The sequence below is a fragment of the Melanerpes formicivorus genome, unplaced genomic scaffold (assembly GCF_026170545.1).
Source record: "Melanerpes formicivorus ecotype bairdi unplaced genomic scaffold, bMelFor1.0.p_v2 SCAF_4, whole genome shotgun sequence".
NCBI lineage: Eukaryota > Metazoa > Chordata > Aves > Piciformes > Picidae > Melanerpes > Melanerpes formicivorus.
This window is the reverse complement of record NW_027142356.1, coordinates 23,712,972-23,739,721: the sequence shown is the minus strand read 5'-3', so window position 1 is coordinate 23,739,721 and position 26,750 is coordinate 23,712,972. Positions and strand designations below refer to the sequence as shown.

At 48.2% G+C, this 26,750-nt stretch overlaps 1 protein-coding gene across 2 annotated transcripts; it reads left to right on the top strand.

The window, feature by feature from the left end:
• The first annotated feature begins 159 nt into the window (after positions 1-159).
• Positions 160-26,571, top strand: PRAG1 (PEAK1 related, kinase-activating pseudokinase 1). 2 transcript variants are annotated; one of them, XR_010987236.1, is made up of 7 exons: positions 160-232; positions 2,689-3,087; positions 4,379-6,210; positions 15,479-15,636; positions 19,119-19,858; positions 23,181-24,441; positions 25,584-26,571. XR_010987236.1 is itself a non-coding variant. In XM_068137309.1 (6 exons), the coding sequence occupies exons 2-6, from the start codon at positions 2,731-2,733 to the stop codon at positions 24,216-24,218; spliced, it is 4,125 nt and encodes a 1,374-aa protein (XP_067993410.1). In that variant the 5' UTR covers positions 160-232; positions 2,689-2,730; the 3' UTR covers positions 24,219-24,488. The 2 variants fall into 2 exon arrangements, 1 of the variants encoding a protein (XP_067993410.1); XM_068137309.1 differs by lacking the exon at positions 25,584-26,571 and having other exon boundaries at positions 23,181-24,488.
• Positions 26,572-26,750: the final 179 nt, after the last annotated feature.

The window sequence follows — 26,750 nt, the reverse complement described above, 5'->3', positions numbered from 1 at the left end:
CTGGCAGCGGGGGACTGTGCTTTGTGCAAGGCAGAGGCGGCTGGGGGAAGGGGGTGCGGCCCTGCCCCCTCCCGGGCTGCTGCCCACGCCGTGCCCGAGGGGGCGGGCCGGGGGGCGGGCCGGGGCGGGGCGGCCGCTGCCCCCAGCCCACGCGGGGCCCCGGTTGCCACTCGCCCGGTGGCGGCGGCGGCCGTGGCCGGGCGGAGAGGAGCTTGGCTGTCGCGGGAGGCTGGTGAGCGGGGGAGAGGGGCCGGCAGCGGGCACCGACCCTCCGCCTCCCGGGGAAAGAGCGGGCTGGGAGGGACTCTGCCGCCGCTCGGGGCCGGGGCGGGGCCGCTGGGTGTCCCAGGGTGGCGGGGCCGTGTCGGTGCCCGCCGAGCATGCGGGCGGAGGGCGAGTGAGAACGGCCCGGGGCGCGCAATGGTCCCGACTGGCATTGCCGCTTGCCGCGGTAACCCTGGCGGGCCCTGGCCGGTAAACTTTCATGCGTCCCCGTGGACGCCGGGCGTCCCGGAGGGTCCGGCTGCCAGAGCTGCTCGGCTTGAGGCTTTGGTTTGTTTTGCGTCGAAGCATCCTTGTATTGCACCCTAGCATCTCTATCATAGATAGCAGGTAGCTTTTATGGCAGGTCCTTGCCGGTGCCCCAGAAGGCGCAGGGGCTCCGGGGCTGCCTCTCAACCAGCTCCTGGCTTTCGGCTTGCTCAGAGGGCCGAGCCCGGCCGGTTTCTCCGGCGGCGCAGGGCTGGGTGCCGGCTGCCCGCCGGCGTGCGGACATGGGGCTGCCTGCCCCGTGGTATGGGCAGCGAGAAACAAGGGCTGCGTTCGTGGCAGACAGGGAAATCTCGATCTTTAAAAGACCGTTGGCAGCGCCGATCAATCAAGTGCATATATATATATGTTATTTTTTTTCTGCCTCTGATCCCTACTTTCCTCCTTTCGGTTTTTCTTTTGTCTTTGCTGGCTCTCATCAGGACACTTGTTCAACTTTGGATGATGTTGGACACGGCTTGCTGTATCTGAAAGCAAGCAAAGAATAGAATATTTTTAAAAGATGCTTGCAAATAGTCTCTTTGAAGGTGTTGAGGTATGTCAAAGAGTGATTTGCTGTCCTTTGGTTAAGCTGGACTTTCTGAAGTCCATGGGAATACCTGTCTAAGACAGCCTCTATCCTAAAAAGATAGAGACATGGACCAATCTGATTTGTTAATCCCATTGATAGTCCCTTTTTTGCCTGCTCTTTCATGGAACATCCTAATTTATCAGCCTGCTAGACAGGAGGAGTCTGCAGGCCTTTAGCTGATCAAAGCCTCCCTTTCTAAAGGTGGCATCTAAATTCAGATGACACTTGTGGGTCAGTGGTTCTCCCTTTCCCTCACTTTGTCCCACCCAGGGTCTCATTAGTAATTTTTCTTTTTGCCATGCAATAGGGTGACTGTGGGTGAGGCTGGCCAGGGTATTTCTGAGCCCAGAAGCAAGAAGCTTTACTGAAGTACAGGCTGGTTTAGAGCTAGCCACATCCCCAGCTGTGATGGTGTTGCAGTATCCCTGTGTGGAGGTAGTGCTGAAGCATCAGGCTGGTAAATTTTGCTATTGTGCCCTCAAGATCGGGGTGTAAAGGTACCTGTTCTCTCAGAGACCCTCAGGGAAGGAGCCTCAGTTTGCATTACAGTCAGCTGGCTGGGAGATGGTGACCTAAACTTGTTTATATGGAGAAGTATTCTGTGGAGCCATGGGGAGGAATTGTGTGCTCTGACACCCATAGCAGCTAGTTGCAGTTTTCCTCATCTAGTTGCATTTTCTGATCTCTTCTTCCTTAATCCACTGAGCTTTGTGGGAGTCCTCGTCTGAAGTGTTTCCAAAGTTGTTAGCTCCAGGTAGCTACTGGCAAAGTGCAGTCAGACCTGGTTTGTGCATGGAGGAGGGCACAGGAATGCAGGAATGTCTTGTTCCTGGGGCATTTCCTCCTGGGGAAGGAAGATGGGGAAGGATCCTTGTCTGTAAGCAATCCAAGAGCAAAACGTTTTCTCTCCTTGCAGACAATGAATCGTTTCAGCGAGCTGACACTGTTATTTGTGGCTCCTGGCAAACCAGATAAGAGCTTTCTGCCAGGCACTTGCTCAAATCAGTGCCAGCCCCAGCCTTGCTGATTGCCTTTCTCCCTTGCACTGGATGGGAAAGAAGCCTTTGTGTACCACGGCAGGAATCATAGTGGTGCTTCTGGGTGAAGGAAGGTTGTTGCCCGTCCCCTTGGTTACACAGTTGCTGATTCTGGTCCTTGTATCTCCAGGCGTTTTTATTTTCCAGAGAGAGGATGCCACTTTGGAGAAGGAATTTTTCCTATCTGGCTCTGCATGTGGGGCTGTGAACAGCTATTTCTAAGACCTCTCTCCTTTACCATTGATCTAAACCTTGCACGAGGCTGGTTATACATGCTCATTAAACAGGGAATTAAATCACATAGGAATGCTGTTTGCTTGATGTCTTGTGTGTTACAGAGCTCTGCTTAGAAGTTGAAGCGTTTTAAGTGATTGTGTGGGCTTTAGCTGAGCTGTGGGGAACAAAAAAGCCCCTTGTAAACAAAAAGCCTTTGTGATGGAGGCGGAGTGAGTGTAATTATCACCTGTCTTATTAAAAATCTTCCTGTTTGGGTGTATAACCAACTAATCAGACAGCGTTGTGCTTTTCCAGATAACCAGATGATTGATCTTTAAGAGTGGCTCTGGCGACCAAATGCAAAATGAGCAGCAGAGGACAGTGCGGAAGACACAAAGGGCTCTTGGCCTGAGCCACGAGGATTTGAAGATGTCTGCGTGCAGTGACTTTGTGGAACACGTTTGGAAGCCTGGCTCCTGCAAAAACTGCTTCAACCCAAAGAGTTCCCATCGACTGCAAACAGCCCTAGACGTGGGAGCTTGTGGCGTGCTCCCGAATGGAGTTAGGACTAAGGCTGAGAACCCTGCACTGGAAGACGAAGGTGTAAATACTTCCCCTTTCTCAAAGCCAACAATCGCTGTGAAGCCAACTATGATAAATTCAGATGTTTCTGACGCGTGGGCGGATGTGAATATGAACGCAGATCTGTCACAGGTAATGATTAATCCAGTCAAAGCATGACTTCCTGTTACTTACCTGAGTGCTAGGAATATCTATTAAAATGGTTTCCTTCCCTTTGTTTTTCCTTCTGTTCTTGACTCAGGTTTTTAAGTCATTTATTGCCTTCTCAAAGTATCCCTGTCTGAAGCTGTGAGCTGTTGCTCACAAGGCATGGGCAGAGTTGCTGAAAAATACACTGTTTAGGAATTTCTGGATTTTAAATGAGGATGTGGGATTAAAGCTATTTTTTTGGAAGATACACTGAAAAGAAGTCCTATCTGGTTGTAGTCAGTGCTAACTGGATCCATGGTCTTAACATGGGTGAGGAAAAAAGTGTCCTGCCTTCCTTACTCAGATCCTTGGGCTTCCAGCCTTTGCCAGAGCAGTAATGCCTTCTGGGTCTAACACTGCTGCTTGCCTGCAAACTGGCAAGGCCCACTGGTTTGCATTGAGATGAATGGTTCATTTCTTTCTGTGACCATTTGATACCAGCACTGCCCCAGCCATGTGGAGTGAACCATGAGCTCTTGTCACTTTGCACGTGGCACAGGTGTGCTCCTATCTCCCCCCTTGCCCCAGTGGAGAGTCAGGGCTTGCCAGCTCTGTTTTAGCTTCCCGTTGTTCTTCCTTGTTTGTATTCTAGGGATAAAGGGCACACGAGTGCAGGCTGCCATTGTTGGTGGGGTTTGATCTGTACAAGCAGATTTGGCCCCAGGCTGTGTTTTGCGCTATGGGAGTGGATTCTGCCACTCTGGGATGGTGGGAGGTGCTTTGCATGTGCATGTTACCCTCTGCCTCTCTCACTCCTCCCTTGGCAAGCAGGATAGATCTCCCTGAGATGAAGACATTTCATACATGTTTCCCTGCCTGCTCTCCATGCTGAGCATGGCCAAGCTGCTGTCCCAAGATCACATAGACACAGGATGTCACAGGTTAAATGAAACAAAAATAAGCAGAGAGAGGTGCAATATTCTTTCCCTCTCTGAAAATTTGATTGTACAGTGATTTGCATACAGGATGACAAGTTGGACATGTTTCTGGTAGCAAACCCATAGAAAGAGAAAGGAGAATGCGTTAGTTTGCATTGCCATTGCTGGTAATGCAAGGAGAGCAAATGGTCCAGGAAACAGGACAAGTGCAGTTCAAGTGAGGTGAGCACAGAGCAAAACAGACGTTGAATGCCAGAGGACTGTTCTGCAGGTCTGGGCTTTTTTCCTTTCCCTTTTAAAATGTAATTTTGCATATGCACATCCTGACAGTGTACTTGTCTCTTTGGCCCCTGCAGGTCAGCTGGGGCATGGTTTCTGGCAAGCAGCTCCTTCTGAAATCGGGAGATGCGCAGCGGATCTGCCTTGACAGTTTTGGGAATGGTGGTGTGAGAAAGCCCTACCTTCACAGCCCGTCCAGTGACTGCTTGTCTTGCTGTCCTCCTAGCTACTCCATGGTGGGTCTGCGCAGCCTAGAGAATCAAGTGGAGAGAAATGTCTCCATCCACAGCCTGGTGCTTCTGGGTGAGGTGGGCAAGCAGGAGGACAGAGCCAAAGACAAGTTTGCCCTGACACACTGGGCCTCCTCCCCTAATCCATCTTCCTTGGGAGACAGAAACACTGTGAACTCCAGCAGAAAGCCTTCTTCCCAAGCCAGAGAGGGAGTAGTGCTGCCCTTGGAGGGTGACTTCAGTCACCTGTCCTCTGATTTTGAAAGTGAAGGGGGTGAGTACTGTTCAATCACAGACTGCCACAGCCAGTGCCCTGTCGCATGGGAGCCACATCACGCAGAGGGGAAGGGTGCCTGGTGCAAGAAGGAGAGCCCAACTCCCTGTGGACAGAGGCAAAAAGATGCTCCTGAGATTGCCAGGCCAAGTGGCAGGGCAGTCAAGTTTGGTGAAGAGGAACTTAGAGCTGTCAATGTGGCCTTCTGCATCACAAAAGACCAGGGTGATCCTCTCTCCTATGCTTCCTGTTCAGAGAGGAAAAAACTGTCTCTCCCCACTAAGACTCCTGCCTTTCCTGAGAGCATGGGGAGCAGCAAGGCAGCTGCCTTTGCTTCATCCTGGCATGATGAGGATTTGTCTCTCTCTGGAGAGCCCTCTGTCACCAGAGACTCCCAGCCTGAGGCTTTGAGCGCCCCTCAGCAGGCTCTAGTGGAGCCACAGCATCCTCGCCTTGCTGAGCCAGCCCGTAGTGATCCCATCTATGCTGAGAGCACCAAGAGGAAGAAGGTGCAGCTGAAGGCTGTCAGTGGACAGGCAAAAGTAGAGAAACTGGCCTGTGGCACTGGCAAGGAGCAAGCTGATGGGATAAGGACAGATGGCAGCTGGGCTTTGGGCATTGAGAAGGAATACCAGGACTCCACTGGCCAGGTGGCAGCAAAGATAACTGTAATGACAGCACACACTGAAGATGATCACAAGACAATATTCCTCAGCAGCCCTGACTCAGCTGTAGGAGTTCAGTGGCCATGTATCAGCCCCACTTCCCACCCTGATTTTGGGACTTCAGCACCTACTGTTGAGCCTGGAGAGATTTTTCAAGCACCTGGAAGTGAAAATAGCCCAATATTTCCTCTGGCAGCTCCCACCAAGACCTCAGTTACTGAGAGTCCTGCCATTCCTCCAAAGATGTCAAAAAACAGCCAACCAGGCAGTGAGGGGAACCATGTGCACTCAGTAATCTCCCAGGCAAGGTTTGGTGATGACAACAACCATGACAGAGCTGGCATTCAGCTGCCAAGGAGCTATACTGATACAGGAGCCTTTGGGGCATCTCCTTCTCCATGCACTCATATCAATGGGGTCTCTGTGGATGAGACCAACAGGGGCCTGGCAAGTACATCCTATGACAGGAGGCAGAAATACTATACTCCAACATGGACAAAGCAGTGCCGGATAGAGGAGGAGGAGGAGGAGCAGGAGGAAGAACAGGAACCCTCAACCCACACATGGGCACTGGGAGCTGAGAATGGAAGAGCTGGTGTTGACCTTGTGGATGATAGCCCGATGGTGGAGAGCCAAACTGGGATCAGCAAATCATCATCTTTCTCCTTTGATTACCCTAAAGATAAGAGTAATGGTGTGGTGTTTGCAGCACCACCACCACCGCCAAAGAAGCAGTCCAGGTACAGCCTTGTGAGTCTGTGTGTGGTTGTCTGTTAATGGTCCTATTAACCATTTGCAACTGGGACATTTGCTGATGGGATTTGTTGACTTTCTCAGGCGCTTCCCGTTCTTTTTTCCTTTCTTTTTTGTTCCAAGGTGGACTTTCAGGGGGGTGACTGCACAGTTGAAAAACTAACCTTTTTACTCTGAAAAGCTGTCAATTCTTTGCAAGTGCTGGTTCAAATGCCATGGATACTTGCAAAAGCCCATCAGGTCTGCAAGGTATGGCCTTGGGGTCCAATATTCAAGTGAGAGCAAGGTCCATGCCCAGCTTGGCTGGTGTTTCCCAGGCCAGCTTCTTTCTGTCTTGGTGCAGTTCCTTGATGTCGAATAGGATAGAAAAAAATGAGTTTGCAAGCTCCTCTTGTAGGTGGAACTGGGCAGCTTCTGCCTCTGAGATCCTCACTTTCAGTTTGGCTCTAATATCTTTTTGCTTTCAAGGTTAATTCTTGAAGGTGCAATTTCCCAGCGAGGACTTCTTGCCTGCAAGCAAGTAATTGGTACTTGCCTAACATGCACTCATGATATATGGGAACAGCATGGCTTCAGGCAGCCTTCCCCAACCCTCTCTTCTGGAAGTCAGGTTTGGAGGCAGGGCAGCAGCAGGCCTTAGAAGACAAATGTGAATGAGGGAGTGCTGTCCATCTGGGAAGGAAGTAGCTCTACTAAGCAACCAAAAAAGCAGGCTTCCGATACTTTGTGTGCATTCAGTATCTGCAGCTGTGTGTGTCACCAAAAATGGAGAGAGAAAATGGAGGAAGAAAATTTGATTTCCTTTCCTTGCAAGTAATGGACTAGGCTGTCTAAGTGTACTGGGGAGGGAGATGTTTTGCATTCTATGAGTGTCCAGTATTTGCTTCATTATTTGTCAGTTTTGTTTTCTGGAACTGTGCATTGCACAACAGATTTGACTCCAACTCCATGATTTAAAAGTTGAGAGAAGAAGGGGTGGATATTAGGAGAATATCTTGCCCTTGGGGTCCGTGGTCAAGCTTAGTGACCTCTGGGTTGAGACCATGGTTGAATTGGCCCACCCTCTGTTTTGTTCTTACATTGAACTTTGAATGTTTTTAGGGCTGGCCAACCCAGAGAACAAGTGCTTTAAATTAACCAAGTTGTAAACAAGTTAGGTTTCTCAAGGAAAGGGAAGAGATGAACAAAAGGCTTTAGTTCTCCTTGGTATGAGGCTTCCTGCTATGATGCTGCATGTCTGGTGGCGTCAGAGGAAGGTAAAGGATGAGCTTTATTACCTTAAAAATAAAAACCAGTACAAAGCGCTTTAGATATGACTCTGAACTTTCATGGCCGCTGTCATTTGGTGTCTCCGCTTGGCCTCTGGCTTGGGGTTGTATTTGCCACAAGAGATGCCGTCGAGGCCCAGAAGAGGTGGTATGATGCTGTGATAATGTAGGAAATACCAAATTGCCTGTTCAACCTCTAGAACCTAGTTCCTTCCTCTGTGGAGCATAGGTTACAGGGCAGGCCAAGAATGGTGATGGCACTCAAACTCAGCAATATATATCCCAGCAGCATCTTCCACTTGCAAGTGCTAGGACCACCTTCCTCTCATGGAGGAGCAGATGTGCAGAGCCCTCTGTCTGTACTGGAGGTAAGGATGCTTTCCTGGCAGTGCTTTGGACTCTCCTTGCTGCTTTCATGAGAGATGGGAGTGGAACAGAAGACTCCTTTATGTGTCAAGGTGTCTCCTTGGCTGGGTAACTTGGACCAGCTGTGCTCCAAGCAAGACATATACCCTACTGTTGCCCTCCACGTGGAGTTATGATGATCTGACCATAGGGGTGTGGAAAATTTTCTGCTCCTTGGAGGGGCTGTTTCATTCTGGTGTGATTGGGCTGTTCCAACTATAACAGTTACTTCTGAGTCATCCTGAAAGCATCTGTGCTAGAAAGTCTGTGCAAAAGTGATCAGGGAAACAGAGGTCAGGGAACACATAGCATCTGTGACCAGGATCTCCAGCAGAGACATAAATCCTGCCAGGTGGTTGAGATAGGTGTTGCCATTGCTTTTACCTCCTATAGCTGTAGGCTACGTGTTGTGCTACATGTATTTGTCTCCTAAATGCCTTGATGCCTGCAGCTGAGCCCTGGGGGCCTTACTGAAAGAGCATAGCCCTCCCTCCAGCTACCAAACTTCTGCACAGCTGGCCTGAAGAGCAATTTGATCAGATAGCAGGTTTCTCAAGCCATGCAAACCCAGCTGGTTGCTTTGTTTGTGCTTGTTTTCATCTCAAGTGTGGCTTCTCTGACTGTGTCAGTGCAGAAACTAAGGTATTGTTACCTGTGCTGGGTGGTGGGAGGAATGGCTACATGCACAACTGGTTAAAATCACCATAGCAAGACTGTTACCCTGGGCAGTCATTACTTGCAGATTCGGTCCACACCATGACTGACCTGGTGCTGAAGCAGCATATCCTCTGGTCCTTCTGGGGTGCAGCCAAATGCATGGGAGGAGGTCTTGCACACAAGGTGACTCTGAGACACATCCATACTCTCATAGGCTTGGGCAGTCTGTGGGCATGTGCTTATCTGTAATGGAAGAACCACCAATACTTCTGTTAAGTTTACGTGGTCCCTTGCAGAGACAGAGCACCTCAGCCCAAGACACTTTCTGCTGGCACAGCTGCAAAGGTTCCTTTGATCAATGGACAGAAATGAAAACAGTGTAGATGTGGCTGTGGTGCTTAACAAATCAGGGTCCATTTCAGCTCCAAAAAGAAAAGGCATGTAACCACCTTTTTTCCTTCTGGACTTTAAGCTGCAGCTAGGTATTTGATTTTATGCTGGAAAATGAAGCCTGACTGTTTGCCTTTCCTCATTAAGCTGATCTGCTTATGTTAAAGAAAACTTGTTTGAAAGATTATAGATATTTAAGGCTTTCTTGGTCTGAAATGGAATGGAAAATAAGTTTAATTACAAGAGGAAATACATTCAAACAGGAAGATGGTGGCTGGTCTCATTCCAAAGGCTGGGAAGGCCTTCATCAATGATCTGGATGAAGGGGTAGAGTCAGTCATCAGCAAGTTTGCAGATGACACAAAGTTGGGGGCAGATGTTAGTCAGTTAGAGGGTAGAAAGGCTCTGCAGAGGGACCTCGACCGACTGGTCAGATGGGCAGAGTCCAATGGGATGTCATTCAACAAGTCCAAGTGCCGAGTGCTGCACTTTGGCTATGGCAATCCCATGCAGAGCTACAGGCTGGGGTCAGAGTGGCTGGAGAGCTCCCAAACAGAGAGGGACCTGGGTGTGCAGATCGACAGCCACCTGGATATGAGCCAACAGTGTGCCCAGGTGGCCAGGAGGGCCAATAGCATCCTGGCCTGCGTTAGGAATAGTGTGGCCAGCAGGAGCAGGGAGGTCATAGTGCCCCTGTACTCTGCTTTGGTTAGGCCACACCTTGAGTACTGTGTCCAGTTCTGGGTCCCTCAGTTTAAGAAAGACATCGAAACACTTGAGCGTGTCCAGAGAAGGGCAACAAGGCTGGTGAGAGGCCTTGAACACAGCCCTATGAGGAGAGGCTGAGGGAGCTGGGATTGTTTAGCCTGGAGAAGAGGAGGCTCAGGGGTGACCTGATTGCCCTCTACAACTACCTGAAAGGTGGTTGTAGGCAGGAAGGGGTTGACCTCTTCTCCCAGGCAACCAGCACCAGAACAAGGGGACACAGTCTCAAGCTGCGCCAGGGGAGGTTTAGACTCGAGGTGAGGAGGAAGTTCTTCACCAAGCGAGTCATTCGTCATTGGAACGGGTTGCCCAGGGAGGTGGTGGAGTCATCGACCCTGGAGGTGTTCAAGGGGAGATTGGATGTGGCACTTGGTGCCATGGTCTAGGCATGGGGTCTGTGTTGATAGGTTGGAGTCGATGATCCTCGAGGTCCTTTCCAACCTAAGCAATACTGTGATACTGTGAAGGCAGTTGGCTAAGGAAAGGGATCACCAGAGGATCTAGGATCCCCAGTACTTGGTATGCACAATAATGATTTCGGTATGAAATGCTCTAGCATGGCCTTCAGTTTCTTGGCACAAGGAATGAATCTTTGATGAAATTTATGTCTCTGATGCAGAGGGTCAGGTTGAATGATCCTCATGGTTCCTTCTAGCCTGCAAAGCCTTGGTAGTGAATTTATTTCATGTGCCTCTTAAAGACAGGAAACAGTTTTGCTGTTTTGCATCTTGAGCTGTTGGCTCTTGAGCTGTTTTCACCATAATAAATGCTGCCTTCCAACGGTAGTGCTGTAGATAGCTTTTGAAATTCACTGAAGAGTCTTGCTTCAGGTAACAAGGGTGTGAGGCATGGCACATCCTGCACTGCTGAAAACAGCCAGGACAAATGAAACAAGGTTACCAGGATTGCACACTATGGCACTGCTGCCACCGCTTGTTGCTAGAGGGAACAGAAAACAAGAGCATTACAAAATAAGACAATGTTGGGAACTGGATCAGCAGGAAAAGAGCCAGGTTTGCTCCACACTAGGAAGGTGATGCTTGCTAGTGGGACTGTGCTAGATGTTTCTTGCCAGGATTCAGCCTGTGACAGAGCAGTGTTGCACCTGAGACAGAACATTCCCTGTTTCTTACCATTCCCAAGACACCTGTTTCTCTTTGCAGTTCAGTGTCAGGGTGTACCCTGGTGACAAAAGCAGCCTGGCTGCATGGAGCTGCTCTGGCAATTACAAATACAATCAGAAATTGCAAGGGTCACACATTTTGACCCTCTTCTCTGTGACTACGGATAGCAGAAGGGACTTGCTGCTTGGTTTAGACAAACCAGGCTATTATTATTATTAAAATAATACTAATTAATAAATAAATATCTCTGGATGGAGTCTATTTAAATATGTAATTAATGATTAAATGCATAAATAAAGCAAGGAAGGAAAGATATGGTTCAAGCAGGAGAGAGAATCATGCCTCAGGACAGGGAGGGAATACACCTTTTGGATTTCCCCTGTGTTCTTTTGTCTGAATCTAATCAGGAAGTTCTCATGCTGCTTCTGCCAGTGAATCATTTTAAAAGGTTGTGATTTATCAGCCAATCTTTTCAGAGAGCTTGTTTCTTTTAAAATGAGAGTAATTTGCTTTTTGGTGGTTTGGTTTTTTTTGGTGTTTTTTGTTTGTTTGTTTGTTGGTTGGTTGTTTTGGGGTTTTTTTGGTTGGAGCATACAGAAATTTCTTTCTTGACCCATCTATCACCTTATTTCTGTATTCCATCCAAATTTCCCCTTGCATGCCTGGACTCCAAACCTTTGTTTCAACTTAACCTGCACTATGTAAAGCCTTTGGGTACAGGGAAGAGCAGTGTAGTCCTCTGGACAAAGCTAGGACTGTTTCAAAATCCTCTCTTTCCTTCACCTTGGTTTTGATATCTTCACTATTGCCAGCTGGTAGCAGAAGTACAAATCCAAGCCTCAAATGTTGTAAGCTCCTGTAAGCTGATTTTTAACTGCCCTGTGCATCCAGGGAAAGATGATGGAAGAAACAGTAGTGCAGGAAGGAGGAAGATATAATTATTCATGTTTCATAATGGACAAGCATATGGTACAACAGTGCTTCCTCTTGTGTAACAATTATATCCAGCCATGTGTTGTGTTTGATACTGTAATGCAGCCTGGCTTCTGTGCATTAGTTCCAGTATTTTATTCTGGGAGAGGGTTGACAATATCACCAGACTTCTGCTGGAGCACAGTTTGGTTTGCGTGTATTTTCTGCTCTCCTCTGCTTCATTCCCCTGTTGCATGATTTGTAAAGTTCAGCATCTGTGTTATCTGTTCAAGTCCTGTCATCTGTGCTGAGAAGAGGCAATCCCAGTCTGCTGGTATGGCAAGGCTGGGAAACCCCCACGACAGGGCTGCAGAGTGGGTGTTCCTTGTAATCAGGTCTCTACACAGGGCAGAAATGCCATCCAGCATCCTCTGCTGCTGCCATCAGGCTGTGTGTATGATTACTGCTGGAAAGGAGCAAGCTTGCAGCTCTAATGTCTGAGTGGCCTTTTCCCCCCTCTCAAAACCTCCCTGCCCCTTGCACTTTTGGAAGGTAACCAGATCTGCATGTCAAATCTCAGTCAGGAAATCCAAGCCAAGGGCATGCCTGGAACTGGAGGGATCCCTGAGCTGATGTCCCAAGGCACATGTGTCTGCCGTGGTTCAGCATCATGCTTTGCTGCCTGCTTCCATTCTTTGAGAAGTGCAAAAGCACACAATCAGTGATGCTGGGGTCCTGCAGCAGCCCCAGCTGGGACCCCAGTCTGTTAAGAAATGTGAAATTAAACATGTGGCTACTGCTCAAAAGGAAACACAGGGAAGATGAAGCATGCCCTGGCTGGAGTTGCAATACAGGGCATGGGAAATGATCCATGTCTCTTTGCAGTGTTCTAGAACCCCATACTGTGGTTTGTGTTTGTTTGTTTGTTTGTTTGTTTTTTAACAAAACCACTGTTTGCAGCTTTGACTTGTTTTAGGCAGGACTGTGGGAAGCATGTGGAAAGCCAGTTGGATAAAATTGTTTAGGATGGGAAAACTGGGCCATAGTGAACAGGAAGGGCTGCTTGAGTATACTGGCATGTTGCACAGAGGATGTTGAGTAATCGAAGTGTATTTAGAACCACCAGAATAATTTGGAGACCTGGAAATCCTGTCTTTTTAGGTTATTAGATTGAGAGAGCTGACTCTTGTGACCTGTTTCTGGCACTGTTTCTAATGTCCTTTGGTGAAAAAGGCAAGACAGAGAAGAGCCACCTGTACCCCTGCAGTCACACATGGTAGAAGAAATGCTAGCAGAGCAGGAGAAGCTCAGGTTAGCTATAAATCAGGATCCCACAGCCTGTCGCAGGCACAAGCTGTTCAGCTCTTGGGGTGGAATTTTACTGAAATGGGAGAGTTTGACCCTAGCAAGTGTTTTCAGTATTTCTTTGGTAGAGTGGGTGGTATTTTAATCTGTACAGGCTGCAGCCGGAGCTTCAAGCAGCTCATAGGAAAAGAGTGAGATGTAAAGCAGAGATCTTTCCAGGCAATATTAGCCTACCCGATTGTAGCATCTGAAACAAGGGCAGGATGTCGCTTAAGCGGCAAACAATTTCTATTTCGGTGTGCCGGCTCAGGAACTGCATTTTACATAAGTCACAGCGGTGCGGAGAGGAAACGAGGCGCTCTGTGCATCTGACTTCACCGCCATGCTCAGCTCAGCAAAGGCAGCAGCCAGCGCTGTTGCTTGGAGGAATAGGTGTGGCTGCGTGCGGTGGACCTTGGACCTCTCCGAGCAAAGTCCCATCTCTCTCTGAGTGCGGGAATGGTAAGGCAGCTCTGCAGATTTGTGTTTAAGTGATGGGAAGAAGACAGAAATGCAACAGAAATGCACCAGCATTTCTTGGGGGAGGTTGGGGGGGGGGGGTGAGGAATATATTAGGGAACCTCTCGGCTGTGCGGATTGAGAGTGGCTCTCTTGCAAAATCTTCTTCTTTTCTTGTGGATTCAAATGCTTCCTTGATTCTCGACAGGTTAGGTTACCTTCATCGGTGTGCACCACGTAGATTTCCCACACCCCACCCCCCCCAAATTACTAAAATTTTAATGTCTGAGAAAGTTATAGGATGAAGATCTATCTTTATAATGATTTTTAAAGGATTCAAGTCCAGTTGGTTGCTTTCAACAGCATTAATCGTAACCGAGCTAAAAACCTCTATGTGTGTGTCTCTCTCTCTCACTCTTATTTCTTAACTGTGACCTGTGTGGTGTATTGTGAAGTTTTATACATCGTCTCCAAGGGGCTTGCCGTGGTATATTCATCACTGGTACAAGACCAATGACTCTGATGAGTTATACGTAAAGTGGTTTTTAGAGCCTTATTTTCATCTGCCCCTGAGTATTTTTAGATCGAGGCTGCTCAGGCAAATGAGGAAGTCTGGCAGAAGTTTCTTCCGGGCTTCTCATACACTCTGCTCTCCATGTGGTAGTGTGGACATGAGCGTAAGTGCTTTGTCTGAATGGGGAACAAAACATTTCTCAATCTTTACATAAAAATTGCTCATAGCATCTGCTGTACTTGGGAGTTTTGGAAGAGAAGGGATCCTCTGTGTGTGACCAGGGTGCCACAAGAAAACGCTCGTGCATGTCTTTTGTTTGTCTTTCTCAGTAGCCATTCAGCCGTCTGATTAGGAAACGATGGAGACCTTCCAGCAAGATAGCTGGTGCAAGTCCTTTTTCTTTTTTTTGCAAGTTTGCCACAAACCTTTTTACATTCTTAATCAGCAACATGTTGAATTTTATCAGCAGATTGGCAGTTTTACTTAAAAAATGTACACTGATAACCTTCGTTTGCTGGCCAATAGTGAGTCTGAACTGGAGCAAAGCTAGCAGTGTTTGTGCTCTGGTGTGCTGCCTGATTTAATCAGTTTCTGTTGTTTTCAGGGGAGGGAAAAATGAAGAAAATGCAGGGGAAATTCTTTATCTTAGGAAAAAGTCCTGCTTGCCTAAAACCAATCACTTAAACTGTGACTTGGCAGGTTCTAAGCCCAGTTTATGGTTTGTTTATTTATTGATATGTTTAGATGGAAGCTGCAAGGAAAACTGTAAGATTACATTAGAAGCTGCAGGGTAGGTCCTGAGTTTGGCAGATGCTTGTTTTCTGCAGAAGTGCTGCTTCTTTTGGAGAGAGTCAGTGGTTACTGTGATGCCCTGGGGAGCCGACAGCCACTATGGATTGACTCTTCTTATTCTTCTTCTGTGACGGAATTGGGATCTGATACCTAGCCTCACCCTGTCTTTCTGTAAAATGGGAAGGGTGATGCCACTCCCTTCCCTTGAGAAAATTACTGAAGGCAAACACTGGTGGGTCCCCCTTTCCCAGTGATGATGGCCAAGATGGGATGTGTTCCAGGACCCGACATGTGCTAAGCAAAGGAGGCATATACTGGGGCTGTATGCTGTTGGCTCAGTGGTTCTCTCTCTGCACAAGCTCAGTTAGTTTGGCACGAGGGGCTGGCATGGGGGCTGCAAGCCTGTAACCTTCTCAGTGTCAGTGAGACACAATCCCCATGTGCCACAGAAAGAGGAAAAGCTCGCAGGAATGAGGTGCTATGGCATGGTAGAAGGGTGCACAGTGTCTCCATGGATGGGCAGGGATCTAGCTAAGGCTGCTCTTGGCTTGAGTTTCCATGGACAAGTGCATGCAATGTATCCTTTGCTGTCTGTCTTCTGACTCTTCTTTTTCATTCTCTTTAGGAACGCTCTGAAAATGAACCCAAATAACACTGAGTTGGAGAGGGTCAGCAACAGCTCTGCTGAGAGCCTCAGCCCACCTTTCAGGAGTGCCCATGTCAGCTTCACAGCTGGCTCCAGTGACAGCCTTGACTCAGACACACAGACCGGCAGTGATGGCAGTAAGTGACCACTGGGAGTGGGAGAGGTAGCACTGCCCTTTCTGCTGGGGCAGCATTTTCAGAGCAGGGATCACAAGGGCCCAATCGCCTAGCTCCCCTAGCAACCCTTCATCTTTATTCTGCCTCTTGATGCACTTAAGATGGAATGTGGCAGAGTCAGGCCAACATCATGGGCTTTTTTCTATTCCATTTGGCAAGTGCCAAAATCATTCATCCTGCAGCTCTCCTTTTGTCTGGATGAAACCTCCACCTGAAAGCAATTGTCCTTATCCTGCATGTGCTTCATACACTGTGTGAGGTCACAGGTACCTTGACATAGAAAGTCCTCCATAGATTTGAGCAGTACCAGAAGGAGTCTCGTGCTGGAGGTGATCTTTCTTTATCTTTGCATTCCCAGTTAATTCTTGAGGGGGGGAAAAAAATTCTGCCTGCACTCGTTTAACTGAGATTAAAAAATACTTACTATGAAGTCACTATTTTTCACCAGTGCGTAACTTAGACATGCACTAACATGTTCAGCAGCTCAGAAAGTGTTTCTTTTGCAAAAGCAACCTTTGTGTAGTGGAAGTTCTGTCTTTCCAAGAGCAACAATGTGCAGCAATAAAATTAAGAGCCAGAGCTCTGGAAACTCCATTTTTCCACCTCTACCTTGGAGTCTGAGAGTGAGACCATGCCACGAAATTGTAGACAGGGAAGAAAAACTTGCATAAGTTGGATCTTTACGTGCTGAGCACAGAAGCAATTTGCTGTCACAAATCATATGGGATGAGGGAATTTCTGTGCCTCCACTAACAGAAGCAATTGTTTCAACTCATCTCAGGAATGACGAGGTTTTAAATTAGTATCATGAATGTATTTCTTCTTGCTCACGCAAGGAAGAAGCTATACAGTCAAGTCACTGAATGAGGTGAGCTCAGATTAGTTGGCTGTGCTGTCAGATGTTAAAATATGAAGTGAGGAGGAGCTTTTAAGTCCCTGACATCCAGAAGGACTGTAAGCTGAAGGTGCAGAGCACTGTTAGGAAAGTTGTGAAAAGGTTTAATTCATTACCTTGTGCTTGGGGCAGAGCTCAGGAGCACATTTAAAAATGCTAAGAGCAGTTTGGCAGTAGTGGACTAGGTGTGTGGACTGGTTGCCAAAACTTCCAGTGCTGACATTTGTTCTGTCAAGTAAATCTTGTCTCAAAACAGGGATTCAGTTGTGTGTTCTGGCAGAGGTGACTCTGCTGCATTGCTTTGGGGCTGCATGATGAGGAATGTCTCTTGGCTGTGTCCTCTGTTAAAGCACCTTGAACTGGAAGTGGCAGGCAATGCCACGCTGAACAATCCCTGCCTGTGGATTTTGACAGGGTTTTAACAGAAGGAATCTTTCCTGTGGACCTAGCAGGGTGTGACACAGATGTCTGGGTTTTAATTAAGGCTTTGGGACATGCATCTCTGTTGAGCCATTGGCTTCAGAGCTAACTGCACAGCTGCAGAACAGCTGAAACTGGAGAACAGTCAATCGCTCAGCAGCTGGGTATATAATGCAGGGAAACACCTGGAGCAAGGGCCCAATAGGTGATAGCTCAGCACCCAAAAACTGGGGCAAAAGAGATGTGCACTACTTCACAATATTTCCTACAGAGCAGTTTCTGAGCATGTGTTGAGCAATAGAGTGCTGAAACCATCTTGCATAGGAGGCTCAACTTCTACAGAAGCTGAAATTGATGCTGCTTATTCATGGGGTGTCTTTCGATGCTGTGGTTAGGGATGGAGTGTATTGCAATAGGGACATACAGGCAGCACTGGCACTGAAGGAGGACAAATGAAAACTGATGTCATAGAATCATAGAATTGTTAGGGTTGGAAGGGACCTTAGGGATCATCTAGTTCCAACCTCCCTGCCATGGGCAGGGACACCTCACACTAGATCAGGTTGCTCACAGCCACATCCAGCCTGGCCTTAAAAACCTCCAGGGATGAGGCTTTCACCATCTCCCTGGGCAATCTGTTCTAGTGTCTCACCACCCTTATGGTGAAGAACTTCTTCCTAACATCCAATCTGAATCTACCCATTTCTATTTTTGTCTTGGTACCAAACTCTGGTTAGGAGGGACAGGGACAGAGCATGTCAGCATCCACTGTGGTAGCTGACAACTAGGGGACCTGCCTTCACTTTGTTCAGTCTCAGGTGGTGAGCAGCTAACAGCGATTGCTGTTCTGGCACAAGTGGTGTGTCTTTGAGCCTGCAGGTGACATGCCACAACAGGTTGGGAGCTCAAGCCCCTGCCCTTGGAAGTTTTGCGTCAGAGCTGGTGAGTCACTAGGGCTGTGACAGAGACAAGTGCCTGCTGCAGGCTGACATGAAACTGCCCCCAGGGTGTTCCTGTGGAACAAGCAGAATGCTATGGTGAGGAAGTGCCTGCTGGCCACTGAGCCCTCGCCAGCAGCCTTGCAAAAAGGATTGATGGCAGCTTTGGAAGCTGGGTTCACGGAAAGAAATAGTTCCCAGTACCTGTTGAGCTTGCTTGTAGTAAAAGCCCACCAAGCACCTTTCAAGGTTTACACTTGCATGCAAGGTGTTAGCAGAGGTCAAGTTTATCGAGGGTCCTGCCTATCATTCAAGTGGTGTAGAAAATTCTTTGAAATAATTGTTGCAGCTTTTACTTTTCCCTGCAGACCCCTTCACTCCTCATTCGTTATGTCTCCATGACCTGAAATTACTGCTCTCTATTTCAACCTCAACTAATCTTTTTTCTTTTTTGTTACCCCTTCCCCCTCCTCCATGACATTCACCTGTGTTGCCTGTCTCCAGTATGGCTAGAGTAGGAGAACAGCTGCTATAGCTGCCCAGAAGGAGCCAGCCATTCCAACCCAATCTATGTGTTGATTTCATGTGGAGCTGCTTGAAGTTTAGGGTTTGTAGTGGGGACAGGCAGCAGTGGGGAGGCCAGATTTTTTCAGAAGGATGGAAATTGACAAAATTTGAGGTCTGGCCCAGTAATCCTTACCAAGTGCGAGACAAAGCGACAGGTTCAATACACTTCATGGGCTGCTCTGGTACAGTCAGAGGTCTGGAGCTGTGTAGAGTGAGTCACTCCTTATCACGCTCTGCTGCTGAAGCACTGGGTGGCAGCTCCCAGGTGAAACAGGCTGTGTTTGAGTTGTCCTGTCCCTAGTGCTTCATTCTCACCTCCCCATGGATGAAATCACAGTTTAAATATTTACCCTCTACTAGCCTTTCACACTGTGTATGCAGTTCATAGGTTTTGGGGGGTGGGAGGCATTTTTCTAGAAGGCTGGTTGCAGCCTGCTTTGCAAGCCTGCTGTATTAGATGGTATGAAATCCCTAACCCCTTCAGTTGTGAATAGGTGTGTACCATGCAGAGGGTTCTGATGTAACTGTAACCCTGAGGGGGTGGCAGGGACATAGAGAGGGACCTGCGCTCCCAGCCTGCAAGGGCCACTCATGGCATCCTCTTATGTGTTGTTGTCTCCTAGGGCATTCATCTGAGCCAAACCACTCGCCCCCTCCATCTGAGAGCCAAGTCTTTCCCTCTGTCCCTTTCCTTCCTGACTCTGGTGATGACAGTCCCTCCTCTGCTCCCAGCTGCCCTCCCCCTCTGCCTCAGAAGAAGACAGTGTGCAGAACTGTGTCCTCCCCAGATGGCTTTTTTGGAGGACAGGTGTCTTCCGGCAGATCAGCTGATACTGCCAGCCCCAGGCTGAATGTCAGCCACTCTGAGAGCAATGTCTGCCTCCGAGAGGAGCCTCCCTTCATCCACCCGGCCAGCCTGGGGGGCTGTCCCAGCGTCTTTTCTTCTTCTGAGTCCTTGGAGAAAGGCTCCAAGGGAAATGGCTACTGGGCCTCAGCCACTGGTAAGAGCACAGGGGCTTGTGCCCCCAGCAGAAACCTCCAGAACCTTTCCTCCTCGCAGCTCAGTGTGTCCAGCCAGGTGTCATCAGGCTCTAGCCTCCAACTCCACAACCTCCTGAGCAACATCGACAGTAAGGAGGGGGTGTACGCCAAGCTGGGGGCCCTCTACGCCGAGTCTCTGCGCCGCCTGGTTGCCAAATGTGAGGACTGCTTCATGAGGGAGCAGAAGAACGAGCTGCGCTTCAGCGAGAACAACTGGTCACTGTTCAAGCTGGCATGTAACAAGCCCTGCTGTGATTCAGGAGATGCAATATATTACTGTGCCACCTGCTCCAAGGACCCTTCTACCACCTATGCTGTAAAGGTAAGCCCACGCCTGGGAAGTAGCCAGGCTTATCTTCAAGTTGGGAGGATGAGGCAGAGTTGCAGGGTCCAAAGCTGCATGGGGGTCTAGAGTTGAGCTGGGACTGAAAGTTTAAGGTTCTTTTACACCCTTTCTGGTGTACAGATTTGCATTAAAGTGTGGGAAGCAGACTTAGTGGTATACCTCTGAGAAGCACTGTCAGCACAGAATGGCCTGTTTTCTCAGCTTGTCTTTCTCACAGGTGAAGCTTGCCACTTTTCCTCTACCACTTGAAAAGGTTAATTTAGGGAAGCAGTTTTTGTTGTAACAAATGCCAGTCAGATGCTTATTGCTGCAGACTAGTAGGGTGTGAAACTCAATGAGTTTCTCTCTAAAAAGTCTTTGTGCAAATACTGTGTTGTAAACTCAGAGGCATTCGCCCCTGGTGGCACAAGCTGATGAAAGGCTGTTCAAAAGACAGCATTTTTGCTTCTGTCTGCCTTTTAAGTGGAAGGCCTGACCCAGAAACCATGTGAGTGCTTATATGATCTTGAAGCTACAGGCATTAAGATATTGCAGATCTCAGTTAAACAATGTGAGGCTGACCTAGACATGCTGTGTAAGGTCAGGTCTAACATATTTTCTGATAACTCCATGGAATCCATGTTTGAAATGGAAACTTGGGGTGTGATAGTTCAGCTCTTTGAAACCTGGATAAGTGAGCTTATCCAACCTGTTCCATAGACATCCCATGGATTTTGTGTTGAATAGAGAGCCTTTCTATTCTGACTTAACCCTAAGGGCATCTCATTGCTGCTTACTTTTCAGGTTGTTTTCAAAATCTAAAATGATTCCCAAGAAAGCACTGTCAGAGATGCATTAAGCAAGGAAAAAACAACCCTCCAAAACCCTCTGCTGAATCGTTTCCACCTCATGAACCCCAAGGGGATATTTTAGTGAAGTGATAGTTTTAATGCCAGCTCATATTCTAAAGGAGGTACAGACTACTCAACAGGGGGGCTGTAAATAACCAGAATGGAGCTGGATGACATCTTGTACCAATAGCCCCACTCACTCAGAGCTGCATCTTCTCTTTGTGGGTTATATCTAAATCCACTGCAACTTTGCTCCTGAAACCTGAGAGCTGTGTGGTGAACTGGTGTGCTCCTGTTCAGTCTGCGGTTCCCTGTGGCATGCACACACCTTTGCCTGCCGTGTTAGGTGGGGTTCAGAGGCTTAGCTTTATGGCTGTAGTGCATGAATTCTTGCCAAGGCAGAAACAGGATGTTTCAAACTCTTAACGGGACTGCACTTGTGTCCCTGCGTGTGATGTGGGCTTACTCTGTGCCCTTGGTATGCTGCAGAGTGCCTTAACAAAGCCAAACCCACTCCACCAGGGCTATGTTCTGTGCCAGTGTAAAGTGAAGTTATGTATCTGTTTACCTATGTGCATGCTTACTCCTTCCTTTTGGCAGCTAAGTGGAGAATCATTGTGAAACTTCACAACTGGCTGATTCCTAGCTGCCACTTCTGGTACAGATTTTCTGACATGAAAGAGATCAAGAGTTAAAATTAGACTTGAAGAGCTCAAAGTGGGCAGGGGATTTGACTTGAGTCAAGGAGCCTGCTAAAGAGTAGGAGCCAGAGTTTGGGCTGTTAGAAGGAGCCAGGGGTATATAAAATGGCATTAGAGGAATTAAGCCAAGATATGGTCCACACCTTGGCTTCTTTCTTCACTTAAAGATGCGTGACTAAGCCAGACCCAGGCTCTTACTTGGAGCTTGCTGTGTGGAGGGCGTCTTTGGTGCAGCCAAAGTCACTAAGGCCAGGAAAGTTGCAGTTATTCTTGCTGAGACTCCTCTTTCACAGGAGTTCCTCAACTTTTCCTAAGCGTTGCACATCTTCCCTATGGTGGGGAGGAACAAGCAGGCTTGTTTGGCACAGGGTTGGAAGGCCTCCTCTGCCTTTCGGGACCTTCTGTGTCTTTCTGCAACCCGCTGTGTTAATCTGCAGTCTGCCTAGCTCTCCAAAGCTTGCCTTTCCACAAAATAAGCATGCAGCCACAGCAGGGTATTTTTGTTTAGAAAAGAGAGGACAATAGGGATTTGAAATGCCCCATCTCCACAGTATTGTCTCATCTGAGTGGATTACCTGCAAATGCCTAGATTCAGACCCTTGCTAGAGGAATACAAAAGCAGCCCACTTCTCCAGCGTCTCTCTATTCTTGCACTTATTTTAACTCGGAGGCAAAATTGATTTCTTGTCCGATTTTGCACGCATGCTGTGGCTGGCAGTGGCATGCTCCAGGGTTTGAAACCTTTTATGCTGAGTTTCAGCCTGTTGCTGATTCCTGTGGGTGAGATCTAAATACATTGCTAGATAAAAGAAAAAAAAAAGGAAAAAAAGTATGTAATAGAAATGCCAGAAGGCCCTATGAGCTAATGGATACTCCTATAATAAACCTGGGTTTGAGTTTATTTAGTTTTTAATGCAGTTGTAAAGCTAAAATCCAGAACAATGAAGATGAAAGTCATGTGAGTTTAAGAGAATCCAGATCATAAAATGTCCCTTGAGTTTGCTGCACTCTCATTTATTTCTAAGCCTGTTGTTAGCTCCTGCTTTCTCCTGTTTATTCCCTATGTTGATATCTACAGCTTATTGCTGGCTTCTTACTTCTTCTAAGCTTGTTGATTAGCCATTGATCAGGGGGTTGAGAGTAGCTGCCGACACAAGAAAGTAGAGTGATTGAGGAGGATATGAAAGTGACTCCAGGACTTAGGACCAGGAAAGGATTGGGTGGGAAGGAAGTGCTGGAGATCCACTCCGCACTCCAAACGTGGCCATGTTTGCAACCACATCATGTCATGTGAAACTTCATCTAGGTAAGGGTTAACCATCTTCAAGGATGGAGGCAGCATGTCTTTCTGCCACAGGCTTTGTTTTTCCCTCTACAGAATGTCTCCTGGGTTACAAGGGAGTCATCAATTACATCTGCAATCTAAAAGCTAGGTCCTTCTGTTAGGAATGAATCAAAATCTGCAGAAGTTACTTATGGGAGGACTACCCTCCTCCTTTTCTGTAAATGCTGGGCATATCCTGGCAAAGGATGCGTGCACAGAAATGTGACCCAGACATCTGGCTGATCAGGAGGGGGTGTTACAGGACAAGAAAGATCCTCAAGCCAGGAAACAGAGTACTAAAGGGACCAATGCACATTCTCCTTCTACTCATTTCTTCCATAGCATCTGCAAATCTCAACTTAGGAACTCACCTCTGAAGTTCTGGTCTCTGCCCTGTCTCTGTCACTAACTGATGAGACTTTTCCTTTGGTCTCTCCTCACAGATTTGTAAAACCCAAGAGTCCAAGGTGGCTGCGTCATATAGCAGTCCTGCAGTGCCAGTCCACTTCAACATCCAGCAGGACTGTGGCCATTTTGTGGCCTCTGTCCCCTCCAGCATGCTGCTGGCCTCAAATGTGGGGAAAAGCATGCCCGGAGACAGCCTCCACCCTACCCGCGCTGCCAGTGAGCATGACTGTGTGGTGGTCATTACCCGGGAGGTGCCGAGCCAGACCACTGCCGATTTTGTGAGGGACTCGGTGACACTGCACCAAGCCAAGCCTGAGCTGTATGAACGTCGTGTTTGCTTCTTGCTCCTCCAACTCTGCAATGGCCTGGAGCACCTCAAAGAGCATGGCATCATCCATCGTGACCTGTGCCTGGAGAACCTCTTGCTTGTTCCCTGCAAGCCCCCCATGATCTGTGTGAAAGCCAAAGATGACAAACACTTACCCCGCCTCATCATCAGCAATTTTTTGAAAGCCAAACAGAAGCCAGGAAATGGAGACTCCAAACTGAAGAAGAGCCAGGCCCGGCTGGCTCCAGAGATTGTATCAGCTTCTCAGTACAAGAAATTTGATGAGTTTCAGACTGGTATTCTCATCTATGAGCTGCTGCACCAGCCCAACCCCTTTGAGGAGAAGGTTCATCTCAAGGAGCGGGAGTACAGCCCTGAGGACCTCCCTGCTCTGCCCAGCCTGTCCATCTACTCCCGGGGGCTCCAGCAGCTGGCCCACCTGCTACTGGAAGCAGATCCCATCAAACGTGTGCGGATCACTGAGGCCAAGAGGATGCTGCAGTGTCTCCTTTGGGGGCCCCGGAAAGACCTCACTGAGCAGCCCTTCAGCCATGAGGAAGCCCTCTGCCGGGTGCTTCAGAACTGGGTGGACATGAAGCGTGCCCTGCTCATGATGAAGTTTGCAGAGAGGGCTGTGGACACAGAGCGGAGCATTGAACTGGAGGACTGGCTGTGCTGCCAGTACCTAGCATCTGCTGAGCCAGCCTCCCTCTCACACACACTAAAACTGCTGCAGCTGCTCTGATCTTGGCTGTGTCTCGGAGGCAGCTGAGGGCTCCCGGTTTCTGCAGTGAAAGGTGCACAGCCCCTTTATACGTGAGAGGCTTGAATCTCAGCTGGAAATGCACATCCAGCTCCTGCTCCACACTTCAAGGGCATCACACATTTGGTACCCTCCACACTGCTGATTTGCGAGCAGGCAAAACTGGGAACCTCCTCCTCTTTGGGGGGATTTTGTTTTTTGTATGGTAAGTCTGTGGACTAATAAACTGTGTGTGTGCATGTTTCTAATGAACTTGGTGTACTTCAGTTGATTCCTCCCCCCGTGGGACAATCCACTGATCCCCACTCACTTCAAGCATCAGAGCTTTTGTGCCTGGGAACATAACTGCTCTCCAGAGTGGCTGCTTCTCTTGGGGAGCAAGAGCAATTCATGCAATGCTCCTTTGCAAAGGAGAAGCAGGAGAAGCTTTCAAATTCACATCTTTTGTGATTTTTTGACATCCATTTTGCTTTTCACTTTAAAAACAAGAATTACTGCCTGTTTCTGTGTTTCCGCTGTATTTTCTGCTGGGGGCAATTCAGCGTTTCAGCTGTATTTTCCACTGTGGGCAATTCAATATCAGCTGCCTATTACTTTCATTAGATACTAATACAGCATGGCTTTCCTGTCCAGTGGTGCAGCCCCACGGGCTGTTGATTGTGAAAGGGCAAGAGAGCCCAGGATAGGTCTGTTCATGAGGATGATGCTACATGCTGGGAATTACCCCTTGTAAAGTTAATGAAATGGAAAACCCCCAATTCACATCCAAGGCCTTGGGGGAAGTGAGGGCTAGGTCTGGGAGGGTCTTGTTGCTGATGGTGCCTGAATTAGAAGTGCATAGTGCTGTGTGCACTGCGAACATGCTCCTCTAATGGATGTGATGCAGAGAAAGGAGTTGGCCTGACTCCCTCCAGCCACTTTCCCTCCATCCAGACACATAGCAGCCACTTAGCTTGGCAGAGAGGCCATGCTGCAACTCAGAAAAACTTGATTTTCCAAGAGGTTGTGGGCTGCTTTTACACTTCCACCCCAGTGTGAAGCAGAGATGAGCTGCCTTGTTCCTGGCACCAGTTCTGCCGTCCTTGGAGAAGGGATAAGTCTGGGACATATGGAGAGAGCCCCGTGTCAGCTTAGCTGAGACATGATGTCAGTAGCTGAGCTACCCCTCTTCACCTTCAAAACGGGGAGAAATTAATGAGTGCTTTCCTCCAGCCTTGATTCACCTCCAGATCCAACCTGCTCTCTCAGAAGAATTTTAATTCCCCGGGTTTTTTTGACACTTCATACACTTTCTGGGAATCTTTTCCAGGCTTCTCACCTGGATTTTTTATTTTTTTTTTTTTTCAGTCTGGCTATGCTTGCTGCTGATGGGAGGGGATACTTCCCTGGCTGGGCACCCATTTGCAATGAATTTCCCGTGATCCCCTCAGGGAAGAGGCCATGCACGTCTCTGCCTGCTGAAAGAATGTGGGATGGCTCCAATTCCATCTGTCGGGGATTTATTTTTTTTATATATATACACTGGCTTTCTTATGTCTGACTCTTGGGTCCATTTCTGCAAACCATCCTGGACACATTGCCCTGGAAAGTCTGGCCCTGGCTTGCTCCATGTGGTCTCACATGAGCCAGTGGAGTGATGAAACAGCTGGAGAACCTGCCTGAAGGAGCTTGGCATGTTTTTCAGAGATAAGATGAAGAGATGACTCAGTTTCCAAGCATGGACATAGAGGATAATTTGGGGTAGTTCTGCAGGACAGCACTGAAGGAAACAGGGCCTGCCCATGAAAAATCCAAGCTGTGCTAGCAAGGGGGACATTATATGTGGAGTAAGTGGCCTACAGTGCCTGGGCTGGGTACTCAGTGGCACTCAAGAAGTAGCCAAACATCCAACTAACCCACATAAACCAAGGTTAGATCCATTTTGCATGTTTAGTTTCAGTCTAGTGACAAGCACTGGTACAAATATTGGAACAAGAGCTGCACAGTTTGGGATGTTAACCTAATCAAAACGTTTTCCCTTAAGTTGGAGCACTTCAGACTGATATTGGTACTGGTGCCTTGCCACCCAGCAAATCAGAGGCCAACAGTAGTTTTGTAGCATTTTCAGCTACCTTGAGATTTGGTAGGTGGCTTCTCGCTCTCACATAAACAGAAACAATGCTTTCTTGGTACCTTCCCTTGTGGTAGCTAATTGGGAACAAAGTTTGGAATCTACATGCCATAGGGACAGTGCTGAGGAGCAATTGTTGGAAGACAACCACAGACCTGTGCATCTTGGTAGTACTGCTAGGTGGGGAATGGGGTGTTTCTTGACTTGTGCTGCCTCCAGACGGACTGCCAGCCCCATTTCCTGTGCTCTGGCTCCCAGTGGTCCATGCACGCAAGAAAGGTGGCAGGGCAGCTCTCTGCCAGTGCCTGCTATTGCCATGGAGGATAGATTCCCACAAGCTGGTCACAGTTGCTGACTAGTGCATCTGCAGCACAGATGAGTTTGCAGAGGAGGTTGTGTGCTTC